The sequence below is a fragment of the Dermacentor silvarum genome, chromosome 2 (genome assembly GCF_013339745.2).
Source record: "Dermacentor silvarum isolate Dsil-2018 chromosome 2, BIME_Dsil_1.4, whole genome shotgun sequence".
In the NCBI taxonomy this organism is placed as follows: domain Eukaryota; kingdom Metazoa; phylum Arthropoda; class Arachnida; order Ixodida; family Ixodidae; genus Dermacentor; species Dermacentor silvarum.
Window position 1 is genome coordinate 248,530,802 of NC_051155.1, and position 26,564 is coordinate 248,557,365.

At 49.5% G+C, this 26,564-nt stretch overlaps 1 protein-coding gene across 1 annotated transcript in view; it reads left to right on the forward strand.

Moving 5' to 3' along the window:
• Window positions 1-26,564, forward strand: part of LOC119443086 (sodium-coupled monocarboxylate transporter 1-like) — a 195,896-nt gene that overhangs the window by 10,761 nt on the left and 158,571 nt on the right. The window contains exon 2 of the mRNA XM_049662580.1: window positions 4,937-5,291. Coding sequence (XP_049518537.1) covers window positions 4,938-5,291 — 354 coding nt within the window. The 5' untranslated portion in view covers window position 4,937. The remainder of the gene's footprint in view (window positions 1-4,936; window positions 5,292-26,564) is intronic.

Here is a 26,564-nt window from a genome sequence, read left to right on the forward strand (position 1 = left end):
AATACCACATTGTATATTACTCTCCATTTTTATTGTATTGTAAACTTACATTGCTTGTTTATTACAGAAGTTTTCTTTGCCATTTTTTGTCTTACTAAACAGCCTTTTATTCTTGTTTTTCGCACTATTTCTTATTTTTTCAAATTGTTTGTAAAATCACCGCAACCAATGCTTGATCTATATCTCGTTTTTTTTTTTTCATTTTGTTCATGTATGAGAGTCCCCCTGACAGTTTCTAACTTTGCGACTCCCTGTGTATGTACTAATTATGTATGCACTTCTCTGTAAAACTGACATCGTTGATGAATAAACTTGAAACTTGAAACACACCCCTTAACGATGACACCGGTGTTACTACGCCTCAATGCACTTCCTTCTGGAACAAGCGACATATGCTGTGTTAAAGAGACAATGAAGATGACATAAGAGAGTATGGCCATAAGTTATTCCTATTGAGCTTCTGTACGCTATTTCGGGCGAGCGCAGGTGTGTTGACTTCATGGGTGTCCAAGCAGCTGTAGGACGAATCGCTAAACAAGGTATAACGGTTGATGCTTAATTGCGAATAAGCTAGGTTTACTCGAGTGTAACGTAATCAAAGCTTTTCATCCCACGTGATAGTTCATGTTGTGTAAGAAAAGAAGAAAATATGAAAACGTGGGTTGCAATGTGCTCATGCAAAAACATGTACACCTGCATTAGACTCGACACTACCGGAAACGATTGTTATTTTTGCGAGTGGCGCGCTGCCTAGACAAAGAGTGCCTGTTGCCTCCATGGTTCGACAGGCTTATCCTTCATGGTAACCCGCTGTATTTATAACGATGACGCGGTTGAAGCATCCCACAAAATTATGACGATGATGATGATTTGCTGTTTTAAATTAAGGTAACAGAAAAAAAGAGACTACGTACCATAAGCAGATAGCGAAGGAAACGAATAAAAGAACAATAATGGCAACCTTATCGGTGCGAGTCAAAATGAAAGTTTTCAATGACATTGCATACCATACTGTTGTGTGTTGCAGTACAGATACTCCAAAAAATAACAGCGCAGGTATATTCAAGCACAGGCCAAACTAGCGCAGATTGGGTTTGGTTTTGTTTGGTTTGGTGCATATTGGTGTGGCTCAACCCACTACACGGGGATCAGCCATGAATCGGGCGGCAGTAGATAAAAAGAAAGAAAACTTAAATGGAATTGGGAAATGAAGAATAAAATGAATACGAAGAATGAATACAAAGCGTTAATATCAATTTTCAGGATATATTATCTTAAAATTTGAGGTTAATATTATTGTTTTCATATTGAGGAAAAAAACGATAAAATTAACATGGCAGGTTCTTTGGTTCACTTACTAAAGTAAATATGGCATCGCATACATATTGCAGTATCCTAGTGTCGACGCCCCAAGATATAGTATCACAGGAAGCGTAATGGCCAATCCAAGTTGGCGAAAGGAACCTTCCAGAAGTCATTTTCTTTGTACGTCGAGCCGACGTCATATTCGGTAAAGTAATTCTCCATTGTTTGCCGTTCATTGCAATAATATCATTTAGGGGAAGGAACCTAACCAGACCTGTGGGAATAAAAATAAGGCACTCGTATTCGGTGACGCATTCTCTTAAATGAAACTTCAAATTTTTTTGCTACGCACCATCTGCTGCCCCCCCCCCCCCCCCCCCGCCCCCAGAAAAAAAAAAAATCTAAGATGCTGAAAATCGGTATTATTCGACATACCATAATTTGCATTCTCCTATTCTGCTCGTCCTGTGTCATCTTCTTCATCGCATGCCATCACTGCCATGGTAATCAGCATCAACGTCTACTTTCGGAACGCGGTCGAGCTCGCGGAGTTTCGTCACCATCGGGCGCTCCAATAGAACTGGCCGATGCTCTAGACTTTTGCAAAGCCTCGTTTCGCCGATCACCTTCTTGGGATCGAGTCAAAAGCAGAGCGGCGTCTCGCTGCAGTAACGCTAGTGATGTCGAGCCCCGATTCTAGGCACGGACACCGCGCCTACGCGAGCCGACGGTGATCGGCTGTGCAGGTATGTTACATTTATAGTATACTCAAGGTAGACGTGCGGAAAGTGGCTGGCAGCTCCGGCACTGAAAACTTCTATGTAAACATTTTACGCGAGAATAAAAGTAGATGTAGAAAGTTTGGAAGCAGATATGAATAGCCTTTCGTACAGATTGTTTGAGCCTGCAGGTCACATACAGTGCATATCGTCCCGTCATTATCTCTTAGGTTATTTCACCATGTAGTTGCGAGAATTGTTGATCATCTAGATTAGGCTACTGAGCACGAGGTCACGGGATCGAATCCCGGCCACGGCGGCCGCATTTCGATGGGGGAGAAATGCGAAAACACCCGTGTACTTAGGTTTAGGTGCACGTTAAAGAAACCCAGGTGGTCCAAATTTCCGGAGTCCCCCACTACGGCGTGCCTCATAATCAAATCATGGTTTTGGCACGTAAAACCACATAATTCATTCATTCGTCATCTAGATTATTAAATTGTGCTAGATATTAAATTGTACGAGTTGCTCCTCGCTGCTTCTGCAATCTTCGGGTAGCTGAGCATGGAAGAGCTGCACGTTCACGGTGAGCATGCGCACTGCACAATGCTGGCAAGATGTGTTTCGGCGATCAAAGGAGGCCGGAAAGCGAAGTTAGTTACTGTACAGCGTGCTCAGTCAACATATCCTGTACAGGAGAAGGCGCGTACGCACCAACAGTAGTAGAAAGGCTAGCAAATTCCCTATAAAGAACATGCTTTGGAAAACAAGAAAAAAAAAGGGTGGGGGGGGGGGGGGGGGGGAGGCGGAGGGCTTTCGCTAATCGCTGCCTGCGCCTCTACCGTTTATACGTAAGCACTGTTGGTCTCGTCCTGTGACGTCACGGTCTCCTGCTATGCACGAAATGCTGGCTTAGTGGAAACAAAATATCTTGTGTTAGATCGCAACTAGCCACATACGACGTTTTCCATTTGTACCAGATCACAACAGGAAAGTCAGCGAGCTTTTTTTTTTAATTTCTGATATTGTATGGAAAGGGACCACGACGTAAAGCCACAAAACGTGGCTTGAAAGTGTTCGAGGACCGACAACAGGCACAACAAACGGTAGCACAGCACGAGTGTACAAGCACTCCTTTCAAAAGGAAAAAAAAAAGCAAGAAAGAATTATCTATGTACCCATCACTCAAATTAGGTCACAATTGGCAATCGAGTTGATTGTTGGGATTCATTTCATTTTATTGCGCCGAGAACCAGCGAAGTAGGGAGTATAGGTAAAAGAGAAACGGCTCATGTCGCTAGTCGTTTCCTTTAATGACATCCCAGGTCGCATGTTATGCGCTATTTCCGATAAGATTTTTTATGCGAGCTCGTAGCTGTTTTTGTGTCGACATAAAACAGAAGTTGTGGCGAACAGCGGATATGAAGCAACCTGACTCGCGGGCTTATCCATCGTGAGACGCCGTATCGCAGTGTAACGTGCGTACTTGCTGCTGTAACGGGCGCATGCGAACGTAGTAGTATGCCGATTCGAGGGGGCCGGTGGCGAGGAAAAACGGCGGTCGGCCTTGTCTTGGTACCACAAGCTGCCACGCGCCAAGGGAAATTGTTGCGACGCTGCCTCCACAGAGATAAGGCATCTACAAAGACAACACTGGAGGGAGGCCGTTACAGCCCAGCGTACCCAGTATTCTTCCGACTTCCGTATAGTTAGCACACAATTGTTGTTTGTCCTTGACCTTGATGCTGGCAGGCTCTGCCTTATTCAACTAGTGGCGAGCTACCCTAGCATTAACTCATTAATCTTCGCTGACAGACAACTCCGAAAGGTTGGCAAACGTCACGCAAACACCTACGAGTTCTTCGAGAATTGCGAACCGATGATTGTACCTTGAAGATGTGGGGATATATCATAAATAGTCATGTTTGAAAGAGCAGTAACAATACTAAAGTCGAGCAGGAATGCTGAAGGTATAAAATTTTAGGAATAACTGTGTCATTCATGCGCTGGACGGTGCTTTATTTGTCTTACTGCGCGACCGGATTCATGCTCACCGTGCATATATGTGCCACTCGTTATATCTCACTGTTCACAATCCTCCCTCTCTCAACTCCTTCGCTAGTTTTCGCAAGAGGTCTCAGACCTCCATGGCCCGGGACTTGCAAAAGGAGGCCGTGCAAGTCGGAGAGGTTTTTGTAGTGACATTTTTTAAAGTTTACGTTATAAGAAGCCACGAGAGACCAAGTGAAGGCCTATAAAGGAGTATTAAATTCTCAACCAGTAGTTTGTCAAATTTGCCGGGCGGGATTGCGTGCAGCTCGAGAAAACCTCATCACTTTATATCGAGGAAGACTTTGAATGGGCACTAAAGAGCGACAGCAAACCAGATTCGGCTGGTAGAGTATTCTTTCAATACTCTTTTTTAAATAATTTGCAGGAAAGAAGTGTACTGTTGCTGGAGATAATGGAGCCTGAACTTTTTTTTTAATTTCGCACGTCAACTCAACGCCCCTACGTATGCCAGTGTAACGTCGAGGATCTCAGTCTTATTCTCCTGGTTGGGTTCACAGAAGTTCGGCAGACCTGCTAGTTTGATCGTTATTTCTTGAGAATGCACTGTATTTCCCTTTTACCGATAAACAATCTGAGTATACCGATAAACAGACGTCATAGATTGACGCTCTCGAAATCTGTCACGACGAGTTGGTGCGGTCTATTGAGAGCGGCATCGCCACTCAACAACAGTTCTTGATATCCTATACCAAACCTCCACTTACGGTAAGACTGGTCATCTTGCTAATTCAGAGACGTTACTAGTCCAGTTTACCTGATTATTCCCGTTTAGTGTTCCTTTAATCAGTCGTCGATGGCCTTATGTTGGGGTTGCGCTTAATTCTCCTTACTCCTCGCAGCATGCAAGCAGCGCACCTGGTGAGCCGGTTCACGGTCTGGGACTACGTGGTGTTCGGCGGCATGCTGTGCGTCTCGGCATCTATCGGCATCTTCTACGCCATCAAGGGCGTCCGCAGTAAGGCCACCACCGACGACTTCCTGATGGGCGGCCGCAGCATGAGCGTCTTTCCCGTGGCGCTCTCCATCCTCGCGAGCTTCATGTCGGCCATCACGCTGCTCGGAACGGCCTCCGAGATGTACATCTACGGCACGCAGTACCTGTTCATCATCTTCTCCTACTGCCTCGTCATCCCGGCCACGGCGTACCTGTACATGCCCGTGTTCTACGGCCTGCAGGTCACCAGCGCCTACGAGGTGAGCGTAGACTCATCTATACGAGTTGCTTGCGTGATGTGACTTGGGGGCTTGGCCATTTCTTCCCTTGTCCTGTGTCTCATGCGCCAAGTCGCATCATAGGTTAATAATTAATTTGTAGTTACCTGATGGGAGGGCAAGTGACCTCGGAGTTAACAGAACCTTATATTCTGAACTCATCTTCCGGGGATTAAAAACATCTTATGTTGTGCTTTACATCAGAAACCTAAGCTAAATCTGCTTATATTTCAATCATAGTCAGCGCTACGTATATGTCTATAGGTGTAGAGGTTTCAAGGTTAAAAAGCTATTGCCAAAATTTTGCTTTAAAGATTATTTGCAGCAATACTGCATGCTAGGCAACTTCACCAGTACGCATCTTTAACGGCCAACGGTTCCTGCTGCAAAAGTTTCCCGCTGATCTAATGCAACCATTTGCACGACTGTACGTGAACGCATAATGGTGTCGATCAGCGCCCTTATTCCACATGACGTTTTGCTTGCGAATCGGTGATGTTTTACACAAATATTCAGTGGTTGTCGGCTATACCTCGACAATGGCCTAATAGTATATGCTGTAACTCGTATATTTCTCTGTTTGGAACTTTCCTGCTGTAACGATATAGCCTAACTGCCGCCTCACGCATGCACGGGTTTTCAGTGGCGTGACGCTTCCAGCGGGCAGTTTCATGTTCCGCATCGAATGGCGCCCTGTCAGCAGCAAGAACGGCATCAAATTTCTGACGGTCTTGCAATGCGCGCGAAGATGTTTCTCGTGACGCCAATGCCTACCTTGAGCGGCAGGAGTTTCGCTTTCTATTGTTATCAGATTTCGAAATATTTCTTACACACAAGTCATATACAGAAGACAAGGAGTTCAAACAACTAAATATATGCACAAGAAGGAATTTTACCGCGGTGATTCGATAAACCTGCGCACTTTAGGCACGTTTCACTTAACATCTCGAGGCAGTAGCCATGCGTTCCCTTTAAAGCGACACACATACCAACGACTAGCAAGACAAAATGCATACCACACTCATTAGATTTCCAGTATTTAGTTCACGACATGCCAGTCAGCATCATCTTTCCTTTACCGATACGTCTTTTCATCTTAGATCCACGGTTTATTCAAAATAATTTAAATTCTGACGTTTCAAGTGCCAAACCCACGATGTTATTATGAGGCATGCGGTAGTGGATGGCTCCGGAAAAACTTTGACCACATGGGGTTATTTAACATGCGCCCAATGCATGGTACATGGACGTTTGTGAATTTCGCCGCCATCGAAATGCTGCCGCCGCGAGCGGGATTTGATCCCACACCTTCCATGGCTTATTCTTCAAATTTGTATACTATATCGTGACCCTTTACGAATATTACGAACTGTTTTATACTCGTCTATGAAATATGTACATCTGCTTCTAGTCCACATCAGGGACTTGACGAGAGCTGACAGTGTTTCCGACACGCGTAACAAAAAGCGGAGAAAACGCAATGGAGAACAGGAAAAGAAAGAAAATGGCCAAAGGTGGTTTCCGTACACCGCTGACGAGCAGCGAAGGCTTGCGAAAGGAGGCCGTTCGCGGCGAAGCCCGTGGCGTCAAAATGCGATCGCGCTACGCGTCACTGCTGAACAAAACATTGAAAACGTTTCCGTTTGGCCCATTTTCTCGGTTTTCCACCTTCTTCCTAGAGCTTCCGTCGGAAACACGCTGAATATTAAGTGACGCAGTTCCGCTAGCAAACGCGAGAGAACATCTCCGGAAAGAAAGGGCTGGCTTTTATTGTTTTATGCAGCAGAGTTGCTTAAGCGACACGCCGCTGGGCCGTAGCTTCAGCATGCGTAGCGGCTTCCCCGGCTTGGCAGGCACATTTATTGACTCGCAGCAGCGAGTGAGGTCGACTGTTCGATTACTGGTCGCCGCGGCGGAAGTCTTGACGTAGTGGAACAAGAAAAAAAAAAAAGAAGAAAAAGGCTATATCCATACGGAAGTTCAGGAGCACGAATAAGTCCTATAGTACAGTGGTTTGTAGCACTGCGCAGAACAAGCTTAAGAACCAGTCAAAGAGGACGAGGACAGACGAAATAGCTTCTTGAACACGACTTTGCGTGATAATAGATCGTTGTGGACAAAGATAAGAGAAAAGCAAAAAATGTCACTAGTTTACCCTTTAGATCGTTACAAAACAATAAAGTGTTCCACTTTATTCATATACTCCGTTTCAGAGATCAGATGCAACGCTGCGCAGGCTAGGGCGACTTTTTGCAGTAGCTGCGTTCGCAATGCGAAATAGTTCGCTGTTTTTATATCGCAATTGCGCAAAACTGTTCTTTCTATAAGCTCGTATTGAATGAAAAAGTTATAATCCTTATAAACGAACATATATACTGTGATACGCGGCGGCTACTGATGCGTTGTTTTAGCTCAATTTGTTTTAGTTGTTTGTCTCCTCGGGTTTTTTATGCGCAGCCTGTCGCGACAGCCTTACGTGCATGCTCGCGCTAGTAAACAATATTGGCGCGCAGCGAAGCATTGACGGAACTATATATTCGTGACCGAACTTCTTGCGTAGCTTCCACAACGTTGCATCTCATGTCTCAAAACGGAGTATAGATCACAATCAATCACTATTGATGTTCGAGCAGTCTATAACGAGCCCTCGACTATATGGTGTCCCCGATGACCGAGCTATATACAGGATGTCCAAGCTACCATCAGTTCAACCACCGACCATCTACCAACGTCCTCTCACCGACCAACCGCGAAAACCGCCGAAAGAGGCAAAGAGACATTCGCTTAAAAAACAAAATCACCGCCCAAGCACTCCATACAGATGGTTAACCAGCGAAGCTGAAACGTGCGGCCCCGGTGTTTAGCAGTTGGTTAATCCCGACGCTGTATTGAAGTGTTTCTCAATTATTGGTTACATGTTTGTGTTTCTAGTGGAACGCAAGCGCCAATGGCGGGCGGATGCTGCTAACCACGACGCCGAGCTAACTCGAGATATCGAACGCATGCGACAACGGCGAGCCGAGGAGGCGGCGTTGCGGGAAGAGCAGCGTCAACGTGGCGATGGCGGGAACGCGTTCGCCGGGACCAACGCCCGCTTTCGGCGGGAGTTTCTCGAGCGGCACTTTGGCTTCGGCTGCTACGAAACGTCCACGTTGAAATCGCGAAGTGGAACGCAAGCGCCAATGGCGGGCGGATGCTGCTAACCACGAATTCGAGCTAACTCAAGATATCAAACGCATGCGACAACGGCGAGCCAAAGAGGCGGTGTTGCGGCAGAGCGCGTGCTTGGGTACGACGCAAACAACGACGTCACTAACGGCGCTGCCAATGGCGCGCGCGCTTGGGTGCGACGTAGAGAACGACATAACTGACGGCGCATCTAATGGAGACCTTTATCGAAACATGTGGCGAACGGTCTTTCGTTTCGCCTAGCCATATACAGCTTTCGCTGTTTCTCCCGAACAGTCGCAGTTTCTCCCGAAAGTCGAAGCATCGATTGCGATAGCACATTAGTAGGGAGCTATACGAAGCAGGATAGTAGTTTACTCGGCCGTATAACGTTGTAAACATTCGCTTACTAACTAAATAGATAAGCACGGTGTCACGCGCGCACAGGTAAACATGACCACATCTCGCTCGATGACCCTGTTATGATCGGCTTGGAACTCCGCATCTCAGTTGTGGGAAACCAAACCCGCGCACGTTCCCGTGTCGGGGCAATTACCTTCATCCCCAAGAGGTGGTTATGATCTTCCTGGAAACTGCACCTCTCAAATGTGGGAAACAAGCCCGAGCGCCTTTCTCGTGACGAGATAATCCTCTTTCATCCCCGAGAAAGCGTCTCACCTCTACGACCTGAGCAGATGAAAACGGCGAGCTACCAAGAAGGAGGACCCGAGGGAGAGGAGGTCGTTAACTTGACCACCGGAGAGAGGACTGACACTTCCACAAGTTCCCCGAAGGAGACATCGGCTACCACAAGACCACGAGGGGTTATTTAAAGGGACACTAAAGAGAAACCGGAAGTTGAGCTTTAATGGTAGATTATCCTATCACAATCACAGTCATACCATTCTTATGGCGAAGAGATGTTTAATAAACGAGAAAATGGCGAAAAACTGAAGTATAGGTGCTGACGCCCCTTCGAATTTCCCGCACTACACGTTCGTGACGTCGGAGATTACAAACGCAGGCCGGTCGCGATTGGTCGAGAGCGATTTATCGCTGTTAATAAAACGCAAGATGAAATACACCTTAAACGTACATAAACAGCATTTGCCAACTTTTTAAACCGTTACATGCGAGGAAGTACAAGTTTATCGCAAAATTAAATAAGAAAAAATGGCACGGCGATACATCCGGTCGTGATAGTTACGTAGTTTCGTTTTTGGTCCATGCATCATCGCGCGCGCCTGTTCCGCTCTACAGTGTTTGGTTGTGTGTTGCGTGGCTCGAAAAACGTTGACTTCGCGGGAAACAGCCAGAAAATGCCTCGTGTGTGTAGTGTTGAGGGCTGTATAAATGGCCCAAGTTGCTTGCTCAGGGGCAGCGGCAGTGTTGACCCGATTGCGTCCTTTCATGTGGTGCAAGCCCCGGCTCCCCGGCGTTCGCAATGGCTCAGTGCTCTGCCGATGATAAAACGGCAAAAGAGCCAGAGAAACCGATGGTGTGCCCTCTGCATTTTTCGCCCTCGGATTATGTGTATAATCCTACAAAAAAGTATCTTGGCGTGCCCCAGAAGCCAGTCCTTTCTCGAGCAGCTGTTCCTTCAATGCGGCCTTCATTAAACCCCCTTCCGGTGCCCCTGCAGCAGCAAACTGGCGGCTCGGTGAGTGCTGAATGTCATTAAATAAAGCCACGAAATAACCATACCAAGTACGTGCGCAACTTTCTACGCTTGTTTTGTCGGGAACATCGTCGCCTGGCGGACCGGACGCTTCGCCTCCGTCGACGAAAACGAAGCTCTGCTTTCCGCCGGCGCGGCCGGCGGCTCACCGCCATCGCACGCGGAAACACCTACCGCTCGAGCACGGAGGACCATTTCGCGCTCCGTTTCACTGAACATCGCTGAAATGCAGTCCTGCTTTTTTGGGCTGTCCAGAGGGCCTGCGACAGGGCGGAGGACCACGATCTTCCGACCCCGACGTGGGTGCGGCCCGCGACGGCTACGGGGACTCCCTGAAAAGGGAGGTACCCTAAAGCGGTTCCTCAGGACCACAAATAAAGTTCTTTGTCTGTCTGTCTGCTTTCCTGGCGAGCTCTTCGTTGCAAGGTTCAGCGGCACCAACGGTATCCATCGCGGCGAACGCAAACCCAGCGACCATGCATGCAGCCATGATGCATCCAGCGCCTCGGGCGTTTACGCAAGCGTTGACGTATCATGGCGCATTCTGATTCGCTGAGAGCAATGAAATCTGTGACGACACTGCTTCAGCGCCAAATCTGGGGTGAGAGAAATTGAGGAAGAGATATTTGGTCTTTGTTTACGAAGTTCTCCGCTAATAACTCATATTTTTGCGCCCAACAAAAACTGCATGCATTCCTGAAGGTCCCTCTTTTATTACAGCTGAACTTCCTGTTTCTCTTTAGTGTCCCTTTAAGGCCGTCCTGGCCCCCGTGTTAATCAGAACCGCTCGAGACTCGGAAAGTCAAAACATGTACAAATGAAGTGAATACAATCGTTTCTATTTTTCATCATCACCTTCCTCCCTCGCGTGCACTACATTGAGCCGCGATTACCGGATCACCCTCGTACGCTTTCACTCGCACACACAGCGCACAGCGCGCGGCGACGATTATATCGCCGTTGGACTTTAAACGGAACCTCACGGCGACGGCGACGCCGATGGCATAAATGCGCTTGGAGAGTCCTTATAATTGTTATCGCAATAAAAGAAGAAATAAAGAACCCCAGCAGAACCCATCTCACGATAAATATCGATGTTTATTCGATTAGTATTGATGCAATGTAGCAACACGCCGTACTATCAGCCCTGTAAAGCGTCACGTATAAGCCCAGCACCAGATTTTTTTTTGTCATTGAAGAGCGGCACATACCCAGTGACCCAAGGTGGCGTGAAACAGATTCATTGAAGTAGGGCACATATCCAATCTCACATACCAAGTTGGTCCAACAGTTGGTTTCCAACACGGTTCTCTAAAAAGTACGTGATATACCCGCCTGCGCGCAGCCATTCCAGTGCTCTTCATGCTTGCCGCGCGTGAACGAACAGCGCATTTAATCATGCGTGTTGCCGCTTGAAAAGATAGAGCAGAGACAGGACAGTCTGCTTATCGCTATCATGAACCACCGCAAGAGAAGCACATCACAGGCGTTAATCGCGCGGCGAACGCCTGTGTTGCTGCAATAGCATTAAAAGTACGTGATATACCCGCTTGCGCGCAGCCATTGCAGTGAGCATTAAAAGTACGTGATATACCCGCTTGCGCGCAGCCATTGCAGTGCTCTTCAGCTTGCCGCGCGTGAACGAACAGCGCATTTAATTTGTCGTGTTGCCGCTTGAAAAGATAGGGCAGAGACAGGACAGTCTGCTTATCGCTATCATGAACCACCGCAAGAGAAGCACATCACAGACGTTAATCGCGCGGCGAACGCCTGTGTCGCTGCAATAGCATTAAAAGTACGTGATATACCCGCTTGCGCGCAGCCATTGCAGTGAGCATTAAAAGTACGTGATATACCCGCTTGCGCGCAGCCATTGCAGTGCTCTTCAGCTTGCCGCGCGTGAACGAACAGCGCATTTAATTTGTCGTGTTGCCGCTTGAAAAGATAGGGCAGAGACAGGACAGTCTGCTTATCGCTATCATGAACCACCACAAGAGAAGCACATCACAGACGTTAATCGCGCGGCGAACGCCTGTGTCGCTGCAATAGCATTAAAAGTACGTGATATACCCGCTTGCGCGCAGCCATTGCAGTGAGCATTAAAAGTACGTGATATACCCGCTTGCGCGCAGCCATTGCAGTGCTCTTCAGCTTGCCGCGCGTGAACGAACAGCGCATTTAATTTGTCGTGTTGCCGCTTGAAAAGATAGGGCAGAGACAGGACAGTCTGCTTATCGCTATCATGAACCACCACAAGAGAAGCACATCACAGACGTTAATCGCGCGGCGAACGCCTGTGTCGCTGCAATAGCATTAAAAGTACGTGATATACCCGCTTGCGCGCAGCCATTGCAGTGAGCATTAAAAGTACGTGATATACCCGCTTGCGCGCAGCCATTGCAGTGCTCTTCAGCTTGCCGCGCGTGAACGAACAGCGCATTTAATTTGTCGTGTTGCCGCTTGAAAAGATAGGGCAGAGACAGGACAGTCTGCTTATCGCTATCATGAACCACCGCAAGAGAAGCACATCACAGGACGTTAATCGCGCGGCGAACGCCTGTGTCGCTGCAATAGCATTAAAAGTACGTGATATACCCGCTTGCGCGCAGCCATTGCAGTGAGCATTAAAAGTACGTGATATACCCGCTTGCGCGCAGCCATTGCAGTGCTCTTCAGCTTGCCGCGCGTGAACGAACAGCGCATTTAATTTGTCGTGTTGCCGCTTGAAAAGATAGGGCAGAGACAGGACAGTCTGCTTATCGCTATCATGAACCACCGCAAGAGAAGCACATCACAGACGTTAATCGCGCGGCGAACGCCTGTGTCGCTGCAATAGCATTAAAAGTACGTGATATACCCGCTTGCGCGCAGCCATTGCAGTGAGCATTAAAAGTACGTGATATACCCGCTTGCGCGCAGCCATTGCAGTGCTCTTCAGCTTGCCGCGCGTGAACGAACAGCGCATTTAATTTGTCGTGTTGCCGCTTGAAAAGATAGGGCAGAGACAGGACAGTCTGCTTATCGCTATCATGAACCACCAGCAAGAGAAGCACATCACAGACGTTAATCGCGCGGCGAACGCCTGTGTCGCTGCAATAGCATTAAAAGTACGTGATATACCCGCTTGCGCGCAGCCATTGCAGTGAGCATTAAAAGTACGTGATATACCCGCTTGCGCGCAGCCATTGCAGTGCTCTTCAGCTTGCCGCGCGTGAACGAACAGCGCATTTAATTTGTCGTGTTGCCGCTTGAAAAGATAGGGCAGAGACAGGACAGTCTGCTTATCGCTATCATGAACCACCACAAGAGAAGCACATCACAGACGTTAATCGCGCGGCGAACGCCTGTGTCGCTGCAATAGCATTAAAAGTACGTGATATACCCGCTTGCGCGCAGCCATTGCAGTGAGCATTAAAAGTACGTGATATACCCGCTTGCGCGCAGCCATTGCAGTGCTCTTCAGCTTGCCGCGCGTGAACGAACAGCGCATTTAATTTGTCGTGTTGCCGCTTGAAAAGATAGGGCAGAGACAGGACAGTCTGCTTATCGCTATCATGAACCACCGCAAGAGAAGCACATCACAGACGTTAATCGCGCGGCGAACGCCTGTGTCGCTGCAATAGCATTAAAAGTACGTGATATACCCGCTTGCGCGCAGCCATTGCAGTGAGCATTAAAAGTACGTGATATACCCGCTTGCGCGCAGCCATTGCAGTGCTCTTCAGCTTGCCGCGCGTGAACGAACAGCGCATTTAATTTGTCGTGTTGCCGCTTGAAAAGATAGGGCAGAGACAGGACAGTCTGCTTATCGCTATCATGAACCACCACAAGAGAAGCACATCACAGACGTTAATCGCGCGGCGAACGCCTGTGTCGCTGCAATAGCATTAAAAGTACGTGATATACCCGCTTGCGCGCAGCCATTGCAGTGAGCATTAAAAGTACGTGATATACCCGCTTGCGCGCAGCCATTGCAGTGCTCTTCAGCTTGCCGCGCGTGAACGAACAGCGCATTTAATTTGTCGTGTTGCCGCTTGAAAAGATAGGGCAGAGACAGGACAGTCTGCTTATCGCTATCATGAACCACCACAAGAGAAGCACATCACAGACGTTAATCGCGCGGCGAACGCCTGTGTCGCTGCAATAGCATTAAAAGTACGTGATATACCCGCTTGCGCGCAGCCATTGCAGTGAGCATTAAAAGTACGTGATATACCCGCTTGCGCGCAGCCATTGCAGTGCTCTTCAGCTTGCCGCGCGTGAACGAACAGCGCATTTAATTTGTCGTGTTGCCGCTTGAAAAGATAGGGCAGAGACAGGACAGTCTGCTTATCGCTATCATGAACCACCACAAGAGAAGCACATCACAGACGTTAATCGCGCGGCGAACGCCTGTGTCGCTGCAATAGCATTAAAAGTACGTGATATACCCGCTTGCGCGCAGCCATTGCAGTGAGCATTAAAAGTACGTGATATACCCGCTTGCGCGCAGCCATTGCAGTGCTCTTCAGCTTGCCGCGCGTGAACGAACAGCGCATTTAATTTGTCCGTGTTGCCGCTTGAAAAGATAGGGCAGAGACAGGACAGTCTGCTTATCGCTAATCATGAACCACCAGCAAGAGAAGCACATCACAGCGTTAATCGCGCGGCGAACGCCTGTGTCGCTGCAATAGCATTAAAAGTACGTGATATACCCGCTTGCGCGCAGCCATTGCAGTGCTCTTCAGCTTGCCGCGCGTGAACGAACAGCGCATTTAATTTGTCGTGTTGCCGCTTGAAAAGATAGGGCAGAGACAGGACAGTCTGCTTATCGCAATCATGAACCACCGCAAGAGAAGCACATCACAGACGTTAATCGCGCGGCGAACGCCTGTGTCGCTGCAATAGCATTAAAAGTACGTGATATACCCGCTTGCGCGCAGCCATTGCAGTGAGCATTAAAAGTACGTGATATACCCGCTTGCGCGCAGCCATTGCAGTGCTCTTCAGCTTGCCGCGCGTGAACGAACAGCGCATTTAATTTGTCGTGTTGCCGCTTGAAAAGATAGGGCAGAGACAGGACAGTCTGCTTATCGCTATCATGAACCACCACAAGAGAAGCACATCACAGACGTTAATCGCGCGGCGAACGCCTGTGTCGCTGCAATAGCATTAAAAGTACGTGATATACCCGCTTGCGCGCAGCCATTGCAGTGAGCATTAAAAGTACGTGATATACCCGCTTGCGCGCAGCCATTGCAGTGCTCTTCAGCTTGCCGCGCGTGAACGAACAGCGCATTTAATTTGTCGTGTTGCCGCTTGAAAAGATAGGGCAGAGACAGGACAGTCTGCTTATCGCTATCATGAACCACCACAAGAGAAGCACATCACAGACGTTAATCGCGCGGCGAACGCCTGTGTCGCTGCAATAGCATTAAAAGTACGTGATATACCCGCTTGCGCGCAGCCATTGCAGTGAGCATTAAAAGTACGTGATATACCCGCTTGCGCGCAGCCATTGCAGTGCTCTTCAGCTTGCCGCGCGTGAACGAACAGCGCATTTAATTTGTCGTGTTGCCGCTTGAAAAGATAGGGCAGAGACAGGACAGTCTGCTTATCGCTATCATGAACCACCACAAGAGAAGCACATCACAGACGTTAATCGCGCGGCGAACGCCTGTGTCGCTGCAATAGCATTAAAAGTACGTGATATACCCGCTTGCGCGCAGCCATTGCAGTGAGCATTAAAAGTACGTGATATACCCGCTTGCGCGCAGCCATTGCAGTGCTCTTCAGCTTGCCGCGCGTGAACGAACAGCGCATTTAATTTGTCGTGTTGCCGCTTGAAAAGATAGGGCAGAGACAGGACAGTCTGCTTATCGCTATCATGAACCACCACAAGAGAAGCACATCACAGGACGTTAATCGCGCGGCGAACGCCTGTGTCGCTGCAATAGCATTAAAAGTACGTGATATACCCGCTTGCGCGCAGCCATTGCAGTGAGCATTAAAAGTACGTGATATACCCGCTTGCGCGCAGCCATTGCAGTGCTCTTCAGCTTGCCGCGCGTGAACGAACAGCGCATTTAATTTGTCGTGTTGCCGCTTGAAAAGATAGGGCAGAGACAGGACAGTCTGCTTATCGCTATCATGAACCACCACAAGAGAAGCACATCACAGACGTTAATCGCGCGGCGAACGCCTGTGTCGCTGCAATAGCATTAAAAGTACGTGATATACCCGCTTGCGCGCAGCCATTGCAGTGAGCATTAAAAGTACGTGATATACCCGCTTGCGCGCAGCCATTGCAGTGCTCTTCAGCTTGCCGCGCGTGAACGAACAGCGCATTTAATTTGTCGTGTTGCCGCTTGAAAAGATAGGGCAGAGACAGGACAGTCTGCTTATCGCTATCATGAACCACCGCAAGAGAAGCACATCACAGACGTTAATCGCGCGGCGAACGCCTGTGTCGCTGCAATAGCATTAAAAGTACGTGATATACCCGCTTGCGCGCAGCCATTGCAGTGAGCATTAAAAGTACGTGATATACCCGCTTGCGCGCAGCCATTGCAGTGCTCTTCAGCTTGCCGCGCGTGAACGAACAGCGCATTTAATTTGTCGTGTTGCCGCTTGAAAAGATAGGGCAGAGACAGGACAGTCTGCTTATCGCTATCATGAACCACCACAAGAGAAGCACATCACAGACGTTAATCGCGCGGCGAACGCCTGTGTCGCTGCAATAGCATTAAAAGTACGTGATATACCCGCTTGCGCGCAGCCATTGCAGTGAGCATTAAAAGTACGTGATATACCCGCTTGCGCGCAGCCATTGCAGTGCTCTTCAGCTTGCCGCGCGTGAACGAACAGCGCATTTAATTTGTCGTGTTGCCGCTTGAAAAGATAGGGCAGAGACAGGACAGTCTGCTTATCGCTATCATGAACCACCACAAGAGAAGCACATCACAGACGTTAATCGCGCGGCGAACGCCTGTGTCGCTGCAATAGCATTAAAAGTACGTGATATACCCGCTTGCGCGCAGCCATTGCAGTGAGCATTAAAAGTACGTGATATACCCGCTTGCGCGCAGCCATTGCAGTGCTCTTCAGCTTGCCGCGCGTGAACGAACAGCGCATTTAATTTGTCGTGTTGCCGCTTGAAAAGATAGGGCAGAGACAGGACAGTCTGCTTATCGCTATCATGAACCACCGCAAGAGAAGCACATCACAGACGTTAATCGCGCGGCGAACGCCTGTGTCGCTGCAATAGCATTAAAAGTACGTGATATACCCGCTTGCGCGCAGCCATTGCAGTGAGCATTAAAAGTACGTGATATACCCGCTTGCGCGCAGCCATTGCAGTGCTCTTCAGCTTGCCGCGCGTGAACGAACAGCGCATTTAATTTGTCGTGTTGCCGCTTGAAAAGATAGGGCAGAGACAGGACAGTCTGCTTATCGCTATCATGAACCACCGCAAGAGAAGCACATCACAGACGTTAATCGCGCGGCGAACGCCTGTGTCGCTGCAATAGCATTAAAAGTACGTGATATACCCGCTTGCGCGCAGCCATTGCAGTGAGCATTAAAAGTACGTGATATACCCGCTTGCGCGCAGCCATTGCAGTGCTCTTCAGCTTGCCGCGCGTGAACGAACAGCGCATTTAATTTGTCGTGTTGCCGCTTGAAAAGATAGGGCAGAGACAGGACAGTCTGCTTATCGCTATCATGAACCACCGCAAGAGAAGCACATCACAGACGTTAATCGCGCGGCGAACGCCTGTGTCGCTGCAATAGCATTAAAAGTACGTGATATACCCGCTTGCGCGCAGCCATTGCAGTGAGCATTAAAAGTACGTGATATACCCGCTTGCGCGCAGCCATTGCAGTGCTCTTCAGCTTGCCGCGCGTGAACGAACAGCGCATTTAATTTGTCGTGTTGCCGCTTGAAAAGATAGGGCAGAGACAGGACAGTCTGCTTATCGCTATCATGAACCACCACAAGAGAAGCACATCACAGACGTTAATCGCGCGGCGAACGCCTGTGTCGCTGCAATAGCATTAAAAGTACGTGATATACCCGCTTGCGCGCAGCCATTGCAGTGAGCATTAAAAGTACGTGATATACCCGCTTGCGCGCAGCCATTGCAGTGCTCTTCAGCTTGCCGCGCGTGAACGAACAGCGCATTTAATTTGTCGTGTTGCCGCTTGAAAAGATAGGGCAGAGACAGGACAGTCTGCTTATCGCTATCATGAACCACCAGCAAGAGAAGCACATCACAGACGTTAATCGCGCGGCGAACGCCTGTGTCGCTGCAATAGCATTAAAAGTACGTGATATACCCGCTTGCGCGCAGCCATTGCAGTGAGCATTAAAAGTACGTGATATACCCGCTTGCGCGCAGCCATTGCAGTGCTCTTCAGCTTGCCGCGCGTGAACGAACAGCGCATTTAATTTGTCGTGTTGCCGCTTGAAAAGATAGGGCAGAGACAGGACAGTCTGCTTATCGCTATCATGAACCACCACAAGAGAAGCACATCACAGACGTTAATCGCGCGGCGAACGCCTGTGTCGCTGCAATAGCATTAAAAGTACGTGATATACCCGCTTGCGCGCAGCCATTGCAGTGAGCATTAAAAGTACGTGATATACCCGCTTGCGCGCAGCCATTGCAGTGCTCTTCAGCTTGCCGCGCGTGAACGAACAGCGCATTTAATTTGTCGTGTTGCCGCTTGAAAAGATAGGGCAGAGACAGGACAGTCTGCTTATCGCTATCATGAACCACCACAAGAGAAGCACATCACAGACGTTAATCGCGCGGCGAACGCCTGTGTCGCTGCAATAGCATTAAAAGTACGTGATATACCCGCTTGCGCGCAGCCATTGCAGTGAGCATTAAAAGTACGTGATATACCCGCTTGCGCGCAGCCATTGCAGTGCTCTTCAGCTTGCCGCGCGTGAACGAACAGCGCATTTAATTTGTCGTGTTGCCGCTTGAAAAGATAGGGCAGAGACAGGACAGTCTGCTTATCGCTATCATGAACCACCACAAGAGAAGCACATCACAGACGTTAATCGCGCGGCGAACGCCTGTGTCGCTGCAATAGCATTAAAAGTACGTGATATACCCGCTTGCGCGCAGCCATTGCAGTGAGCATTAAAAGTACGTGATATACCCGCTTGCGCGCAGCCATTGCAGTGCTCTTCAGCTTGCCGCGCGTGAACGAACAGCGCATTTAATTTGTCGTGTTGCCGCTTGAAAAGATAGGGCAGAGACAGGACAGTCTGCTTATCGCTATCATGAACCACCACAAGAGAAGCACATCACAGGACGTTAATCGCGCGGCGAACGCCTGTGTCGCTGCAATAGCATTAAAAGTACGTGATATACCCGCTTGCGCGCAGCCATTGCAGTGAGCATTAAAAGTACGTGATATACCCGCTTGCGCGCAGCCATTGCAGTGCTCTTCAGCTTGCCGCGCGTGAACGAACAGCGCATTTAATTTGTCGTGTTGCCGCTTGAAAAGATAGGGCAGAGACAGGACAGTCTGCTTATCGCTATCATGAACCACCACAAGAGAAGCACATCACAGACGTTAATCGCGCGGCGAACGCCTGTGTCGCTGCAATAGCATTAAAAGTACGTGATATACCCGCTTGCGCGCAGCCATTGCAGTGAGCATTAAAAGTACGTGATATACCCGCTTGCGCGCAGCCATTGCAGTGCTCTTCAGCTTGCCGCGCGTGAACGAACAGCGCATTTAATTTGTCGTGTTGCCGCTTGAAAAGATAGGGCAGAGACAGGACAGTCTGCTTATCGCTATCATGAACCACCACAAGAGAAGCACATCACAGACGTTAATCGCGCGGCGAACGCCTGTGTCGCTGCAATAGCATTAAAAGTACGTGATATACCCGCTTGCGCGCAGCCATTGCAGTGAGCATTAAAAGTACGTGATATACCCGCTTGCGCGCAGCCATTGCAGTGCTCTTCAGCTTGCCGCGCGTGAACGAACAGCGCATTTAATTTGTCGTGTTGCCGCTTGAAAAGATAGGGCAGAGACAGGACAGTCTGCTTATCGCTATCATGAACCACCGCAAGAGAAGCACATCACAGACGTTAATCGCGCGGCGAACGCCTGTGTCGCTGCAATAGCATTAAAAGTACGTGATATACCCGCTTGCGCGCAGCCATTGCAGTGAGCATTAAAAGTACGTGATATACCCGCTTGCGCGCAGCCATTGCAGTGCTCTTCAGCTTGCCGCGCGTGAACGAACAGCGCATTTAATTTGTCGTGTTGCCGCTTGAAAAGATAGGGCAGAGACAGGACAGTCTGCTTATCGCTATCATGAACCACCACAAGAGAAGCACATCACAGACGTTAATCGCGCGGCGAACGCCTGTGTCGCTGCAATAGCATTAAAAGTACGTGATATACCCGCTTGCGCGCAGCCATTGCAGTGAGCATTAAAAGTACGTGATATACCCGCTTGCGCGCAGCCATTGCAGTGCTCTTCAGCTTGCCGCGCGTGAACGAACAGCGCATTTAATTTGTCGTGTTGCCGCTTGAAAAGATAGGGCAGAGACAGGACAGTCTGCTTATCGCTATCATGAACCACCACAAGAGAAGCACATCACAGACGTTAATCGCGCGGCGAACGCCTGTGTCGCTGCAATAGCATTAAAAGTACGTGATATACCCGCTTGCGCGCAGCCATTGCAGTGAGCATTAAAAGTACGTGATATACCCGCTTGCGCGCAGCCATTGCAGTGCTCTTCAGCTTGCCGCGCGTGAACGAACAGCGCATTTAATTTGTCGTGTTGCCGCTTGAAAAGATAGGGCAGAGACAGGACAGTCTGCTTATCGCTATCATGAACCACCGCAAGAGAAGCACATCACAGACGTTAATCGCGCGGCGAACGCCTGTGTCGCTGCAATAGCATTAAAAGTACGTGATATACCCGCTTGCGCGCAGCCATTGCAGTGAGCATTAAAAGTACGTGATATACCCGCTTGCGCGCAGCCATTGCAGTGCTCTTCAGCTTGCCGCGCGTGAACGAACAGCGCATTTAATTTGTCGTGTTGCCGCTTGAAAAGATAGGGCAGAGACAGGACAGTCTGCTTATCGCTATCATGAACCACCAGCAAGAGAAGCACATCACAGACGTTAATCGCGCGGCGAACGCCTGTGTCGCTGCAATAGCATTAAAAGTACGTGATATACCCGCTTGCGCGCAGCCATTGCAGTGAGCATTAAAAGTACGTGATATACCCGCTTGCGCGCAGCCATTGCAGTGCTCTTCAGCTTGCCGCGCGTGAACGAACAGCGCATTTAATTTGTCGTGTTGCCGCTTGAAAAGATAGGGCAGAGACAGGACAGTCTGCTTATCGCTATCATGAACCACCGCAAGAGAAGCACATCACAGACGTTAATCGCGCGGCGAACGCCTGTGTCGCTGCAATAGCATTAAAAGTACGTGATATACCCGCTTGCGCGCAGCCATTGCAGTGAGCATTAAAAGTACGTGATATACCCGCTTGCGCGCAGCCATTGCAGTGCTCTTCAGCTTGCCGCGCGTGAACGAACAGCGCATTTAATTTGTCGTGTTGCCGCTTGAAAAGATAGGGCAGAGACAGGACAGTCTGCTTATCGCTATCATGAACCACCACAAGAGAAGCACATCACAGACGTTAATCGCGCGGCGAACGCCTGTGTCGCTGCAATAGCATTAAAAGTACGTGATATACCCGCTTGCGCGCAGCCATTGCAGTGAGCATTAAAAGTACGTGATATACCCGCTTGCGCGCAGCCATTGCAGTGCTCTTCAGCTTGCCGCGCGTGAACGAACAGCGCATTTAATTTGTCGTGTTGCCGCTTGAAAAGATAGGGCAGAGACAGGACAGTCTGCTTATCGCTATCATGAACCACCGCAAGAGAAGCACATCACAGACGTTAATCGCGCGGCGAACGCCTGTGTCGCTGCAATAGCATTAAAAGTACGTGATATACCCGCTTGCGCGCAGCCATTGCAGTGAGCATTAAAAGTACGTGATATACCCGCTTGCGCGCAGCCATTGCAGTGCTCTTCAGCTTGCCGCGCGTGAACGAACAGCGCATTTAATTTGTCGTGTTGCCGCTTGAAAAGATAGGGCAGAGACAGGACAGTCTGCTTATCGCTATCATGAACCACCGCAAGAGAAGCACATCACAGACGTTAATCGCGCGGCGAACGCCTGTGTCGCTGCAATAGCATTAAAAGTACGTGATATACCCGCTTGCGCGCAGCCATTGCAGTGAGCATTAAAAGTACGTGATATACCCGCTTGCGCGCAGCCATTGCAGTGCTCTTCAGCTTGCCGCGCGTGAACGAACAGCGCATTTAATTTGTCGTGTTGCCGCTTGAAAAGATAGGGCAGAGACAGGACAGTCTGCTTATCGCTATCATGAACCACCACAAGAGAAGCACATCACAGACGTTAATCGCGCGGCGAACGCCTGTGTCGCTGCAATAGCATTAAAAGTACGTGATATACCCGCTTGCGCGCAGCCATTGCAGTGAGCATTAAAAGTACGTGATATACCCGCTTGCGCGCAGCCATTGCAGTGCTCTTCAGCTTGCCGCGCGTGAACGAACAGCGCATTTAATTTGTCGTGTTGCCGCTTGAAAAGATAGGGCAGAGACAGGACAGTCTGCTTATCGCTATCATGAACCACCACAAGAGAAGCACATCACAGACGTTAATCGCGCGGCGAACGCCTGTGTCGCTGCAATAGCATTAAAAGTACGTGATATACCCGCTTGCGCGCAGCCATTGCAGTGAGCATTAAAAGTACGTGATATACCCGCTTGCGCGCAGCCATTGCAGTGCTCTTCAGCTTGCCGCGCGTGAACGAACAGCGCATTTAATTTGTCGTGTTGCCGCTTGAAAAGATAGGGCAGAGACAGGACAGTCTGCTTATCGCTATCATGAACCACCACAAGAGAAGCACATCACAGACGTTAATCGCGCGGCGAACGCCTGTGTCGCTGCAATAGCATTAAAAGTACGTGATATACCCGCTTGCGCGCAGCCATTGCAGTGAGCATTAAAAGTACGTGATATACCCGCTTGCGCGCAGCCATTGCAGTGCTCTTCAGCTTGCCGCGCGTGAACGAACAGCGCATTTAATTTGTCGTGTTGCCGCTTGAAAAGATAGGGCAGAGACAGGACAGTCTGCTTATCGCTATCATGAACCACCACAAGAGAAGCACATCACAGACGTTAATCGCGCGGCGAACGCCTGTGTCGCTGCAATAGCATTAAAAGTACGTGATATACCCGCTTGCGCGCAGCCATTGCAGTGAGCATTAAAAGTACGTGATATACCCGCTTGCGCGCAGCCATTGCAGTGCTCTTCAGCTTGCCGCGCGTGAACGAACAGCGCATTTAATTTGTCGTGTTGCCGCTTGAAAAGATAGGGCAGAGACAGGACAGTCTGCTTATCGCTATCATGAACCACCACAAGAGAAGCACATCACAGGCGTTAATCGCGCGGCGAACGCCTGTGTCGCTGCAATAGCATTAAAAGTACGTGATATACCCGCTTGCGCGCAGCCATTGCAGTGAGCATTAAAAGTACGTGATATACCCGCTTGCGCGCAGCCATTGCAGTGCTCTTCAGCTTGCCGCGCGTGAACGAACAGCGCATTTAATTTGTCGTGTTGCCGCTTGAAAAGATAGGGCAGAGACAGGACAGTCTGCTTATCGCTATCATGAACCACCACAAGAGAAGCACATCACAGGCGTTAATCGCGCGGCGAACGCCTGTGTCGCTGCAATAGCATTAAAAGTACGTGATATACCCGCTTGCGCGCAGCCATTGCAGTGAGCATTAAAAGTACGTGATATACCCGCTTGCGCGCAGCCATTGCAGTGCTCTTCAGCTTGCCGCGCGTGAACGAACAGCGCATTTAATTTGTCGTGTTGCCGCTTGAAAAGATAGGGCAGAGACAGGACAGTCTGCTTATCGCTATCATGAACCACCACAAGAGAAGCACATCACAGGCGTTAATCGCGCGGCGAACGCCTGTGTCGCTGCAATAGCATTAAAAGTACGTGATATACCCGCTTGCGCGCAGCCATTGCAGTGAGCATTAAAAGTACGTGATATACCCGCTTGCGCGCAGCCATTGCAGTGCTCTTCAGCTTGCCGCGCGTGAACGAACAGCGCATTTAATTTGTCGTGTTGCCGCTTGAAAAGATAGGGCAGAGACAGGACAGTCTCCTTATCGCTATCATGAACCACCACAAGAGAAGCACATCACAGACGTTAATCGCGCGGCGAACGCCTGTGTCGCTGCAATAGCATTAAAAGTACGTGATATACCCGCTTGCGCGCAGCCATTGCAGTGCTCTTCAGCTTGCCGCGCGTGAACGAACAGCGCATTTAATTTGTCGTGTTGCCGCTTGAAAAGATAGGGCAGAGACAGGACAGTCTGCTTATCGCTATCATGAACCACCGCAAGAGAAGCACATCACAGACGTTAATCGCGCGGCGAACGCCTGTGTCGCTGCAATAGCATTAAAAGTACGTGATATACCCGCTTGCGCGCAGCCATTGCAGTGAGCATTAAAAGTACGTGATATACCCGCTTGCGCGCAGCCATTGCAGTGCTCTTCAGCTTGCCGCGCGTGAACGAACAGCGCATTTAATTTGTCGTGTTGCCGCTTGAAAAGATAGGGCAGAGACAGGACAGTCTGCTTATCGCTATCATGAACCACCACAAGAGAAGCACATCACAGACGTTAATCGCGCGGCGAACGCCTGTGTCGCTGCAATAGCATTAAAAGTACGTGATATACCCGCTTGCGCGCAGCCATTGCAGTGAGCATTAAAAGTACGTGATATACCCGCTTGCGCGCAGCCATTGCAGTGCTCTTCAGCTTGCCGCGCGTGAACGAACAGCGCATTTAATTTGTCGTGTTGCCGCTTGAAAAGATAGGGCAGAGACAGGACAGTCTGCTTATCGCTATCATGAACCACCGCAAGAGAAGCACATCACAGACGTTAATCGCGCGGCGAACGCCTGTGTCGCTGCAATAGCATTAAAAGTACGTGATATACCCGCTTGCGCGCAGCCATTGCAGTGAGCATTAAAAGTACGTGATATACCCGCTTGCGCGCAGCCATTGCAGTGCTCTTCAGCTTGCCGCGCGTGAACGAACAGCGCATTTAATTTGTCGTGTTGCCGCTTGAAAAGATAGGGCAGAGACAGGACAGTCTGCTTATCGCTATCATGAACCACCACAAGAGAAGCACATCACAGACGTTAATCGCGCGGCGAACGCCTGTGTCGCTGCAATAGCATTAAAAGTACGTGATATACCCGCTTGCGCGCAGCCATTGCAGTGAGCATTAAAAGTACGTGATATACCCGCTTGCGCGCAGCCATTGCAGTGCTCTTCAGCTTGCCGCGCGTGAACGAACAGCGCATTTAATTTGTCGTGTTGCCGCTTGAAAAGATAGGGCAGAGACAGGACAGTCTGCTTATCGCTATCATGAACCACCACAAGAGAAGCACATCACAGACGTTAATCGCGCGGCGAACGCCTGTGTCGCTGCAATAGCATTAAAAGTACGTGATATACCCGCTTGCGCGCAGCCATTGCAGTGAGCATTAAAAGTACGTGATATACCCGCTTGCGCGCAGCCATTGCAGTGCTCTTCAGCTTGCCGCGCGTGAACGAACAGCGCATTTAATTTGTCGTGTTGCCGCTTGAAAAGATAGGGCAGAGACAGGACAGTCTGCTTATCGCTATCATGAACCACCACAAGAGAAGCACATCACAGACGTTAATCGCGCGGCGAACGCCTGTGTCGCTGCAATAGCATTAAAAGTACGTGATATACCCGCTTGCGCGCAGCCATTGCAGTGAGCATTAAAAGTACGTGATATACCCGCTTGCGCGCAGCCATTGCAGTGCTCTTCAGCTTGCCGCGCGTGAACGAACAGCGCATTTAATTTGTCGTGTTGCCGCTTGAAAAGATAGGGCAGAGACAGGACAGTCTGCTTATCGCTATCATGAACCACCACAAGAGAAGCACATCACAGGCGTTAATCGCGCGGCGAACGCCTGTGTCGCTGCAATAGCATTAAAAGTACGTGATATACCCGCTTGCGCGCAGCCATTGCAGTGAGCATTAAAAGTACGTGATATACCCGCTTGCGCGCAGCCATTGCAGTGCTCTTCAGCTTGCCGCGCGTGAACGAACAGCGCATTTAATTTGTCGTGTTGCCGCTTGAAAAGATAGGGCAGAGACAGGACAGTCTGCTTATCGCTATCATGAACCACCACAAGAGAAGCACATCACAGACGTTAATCGCGCGGCGAACGCCTGTGTCGCTGCAATAGCATTAAAAGTACGTGATATACCCGCTTGCGCGCAGCCA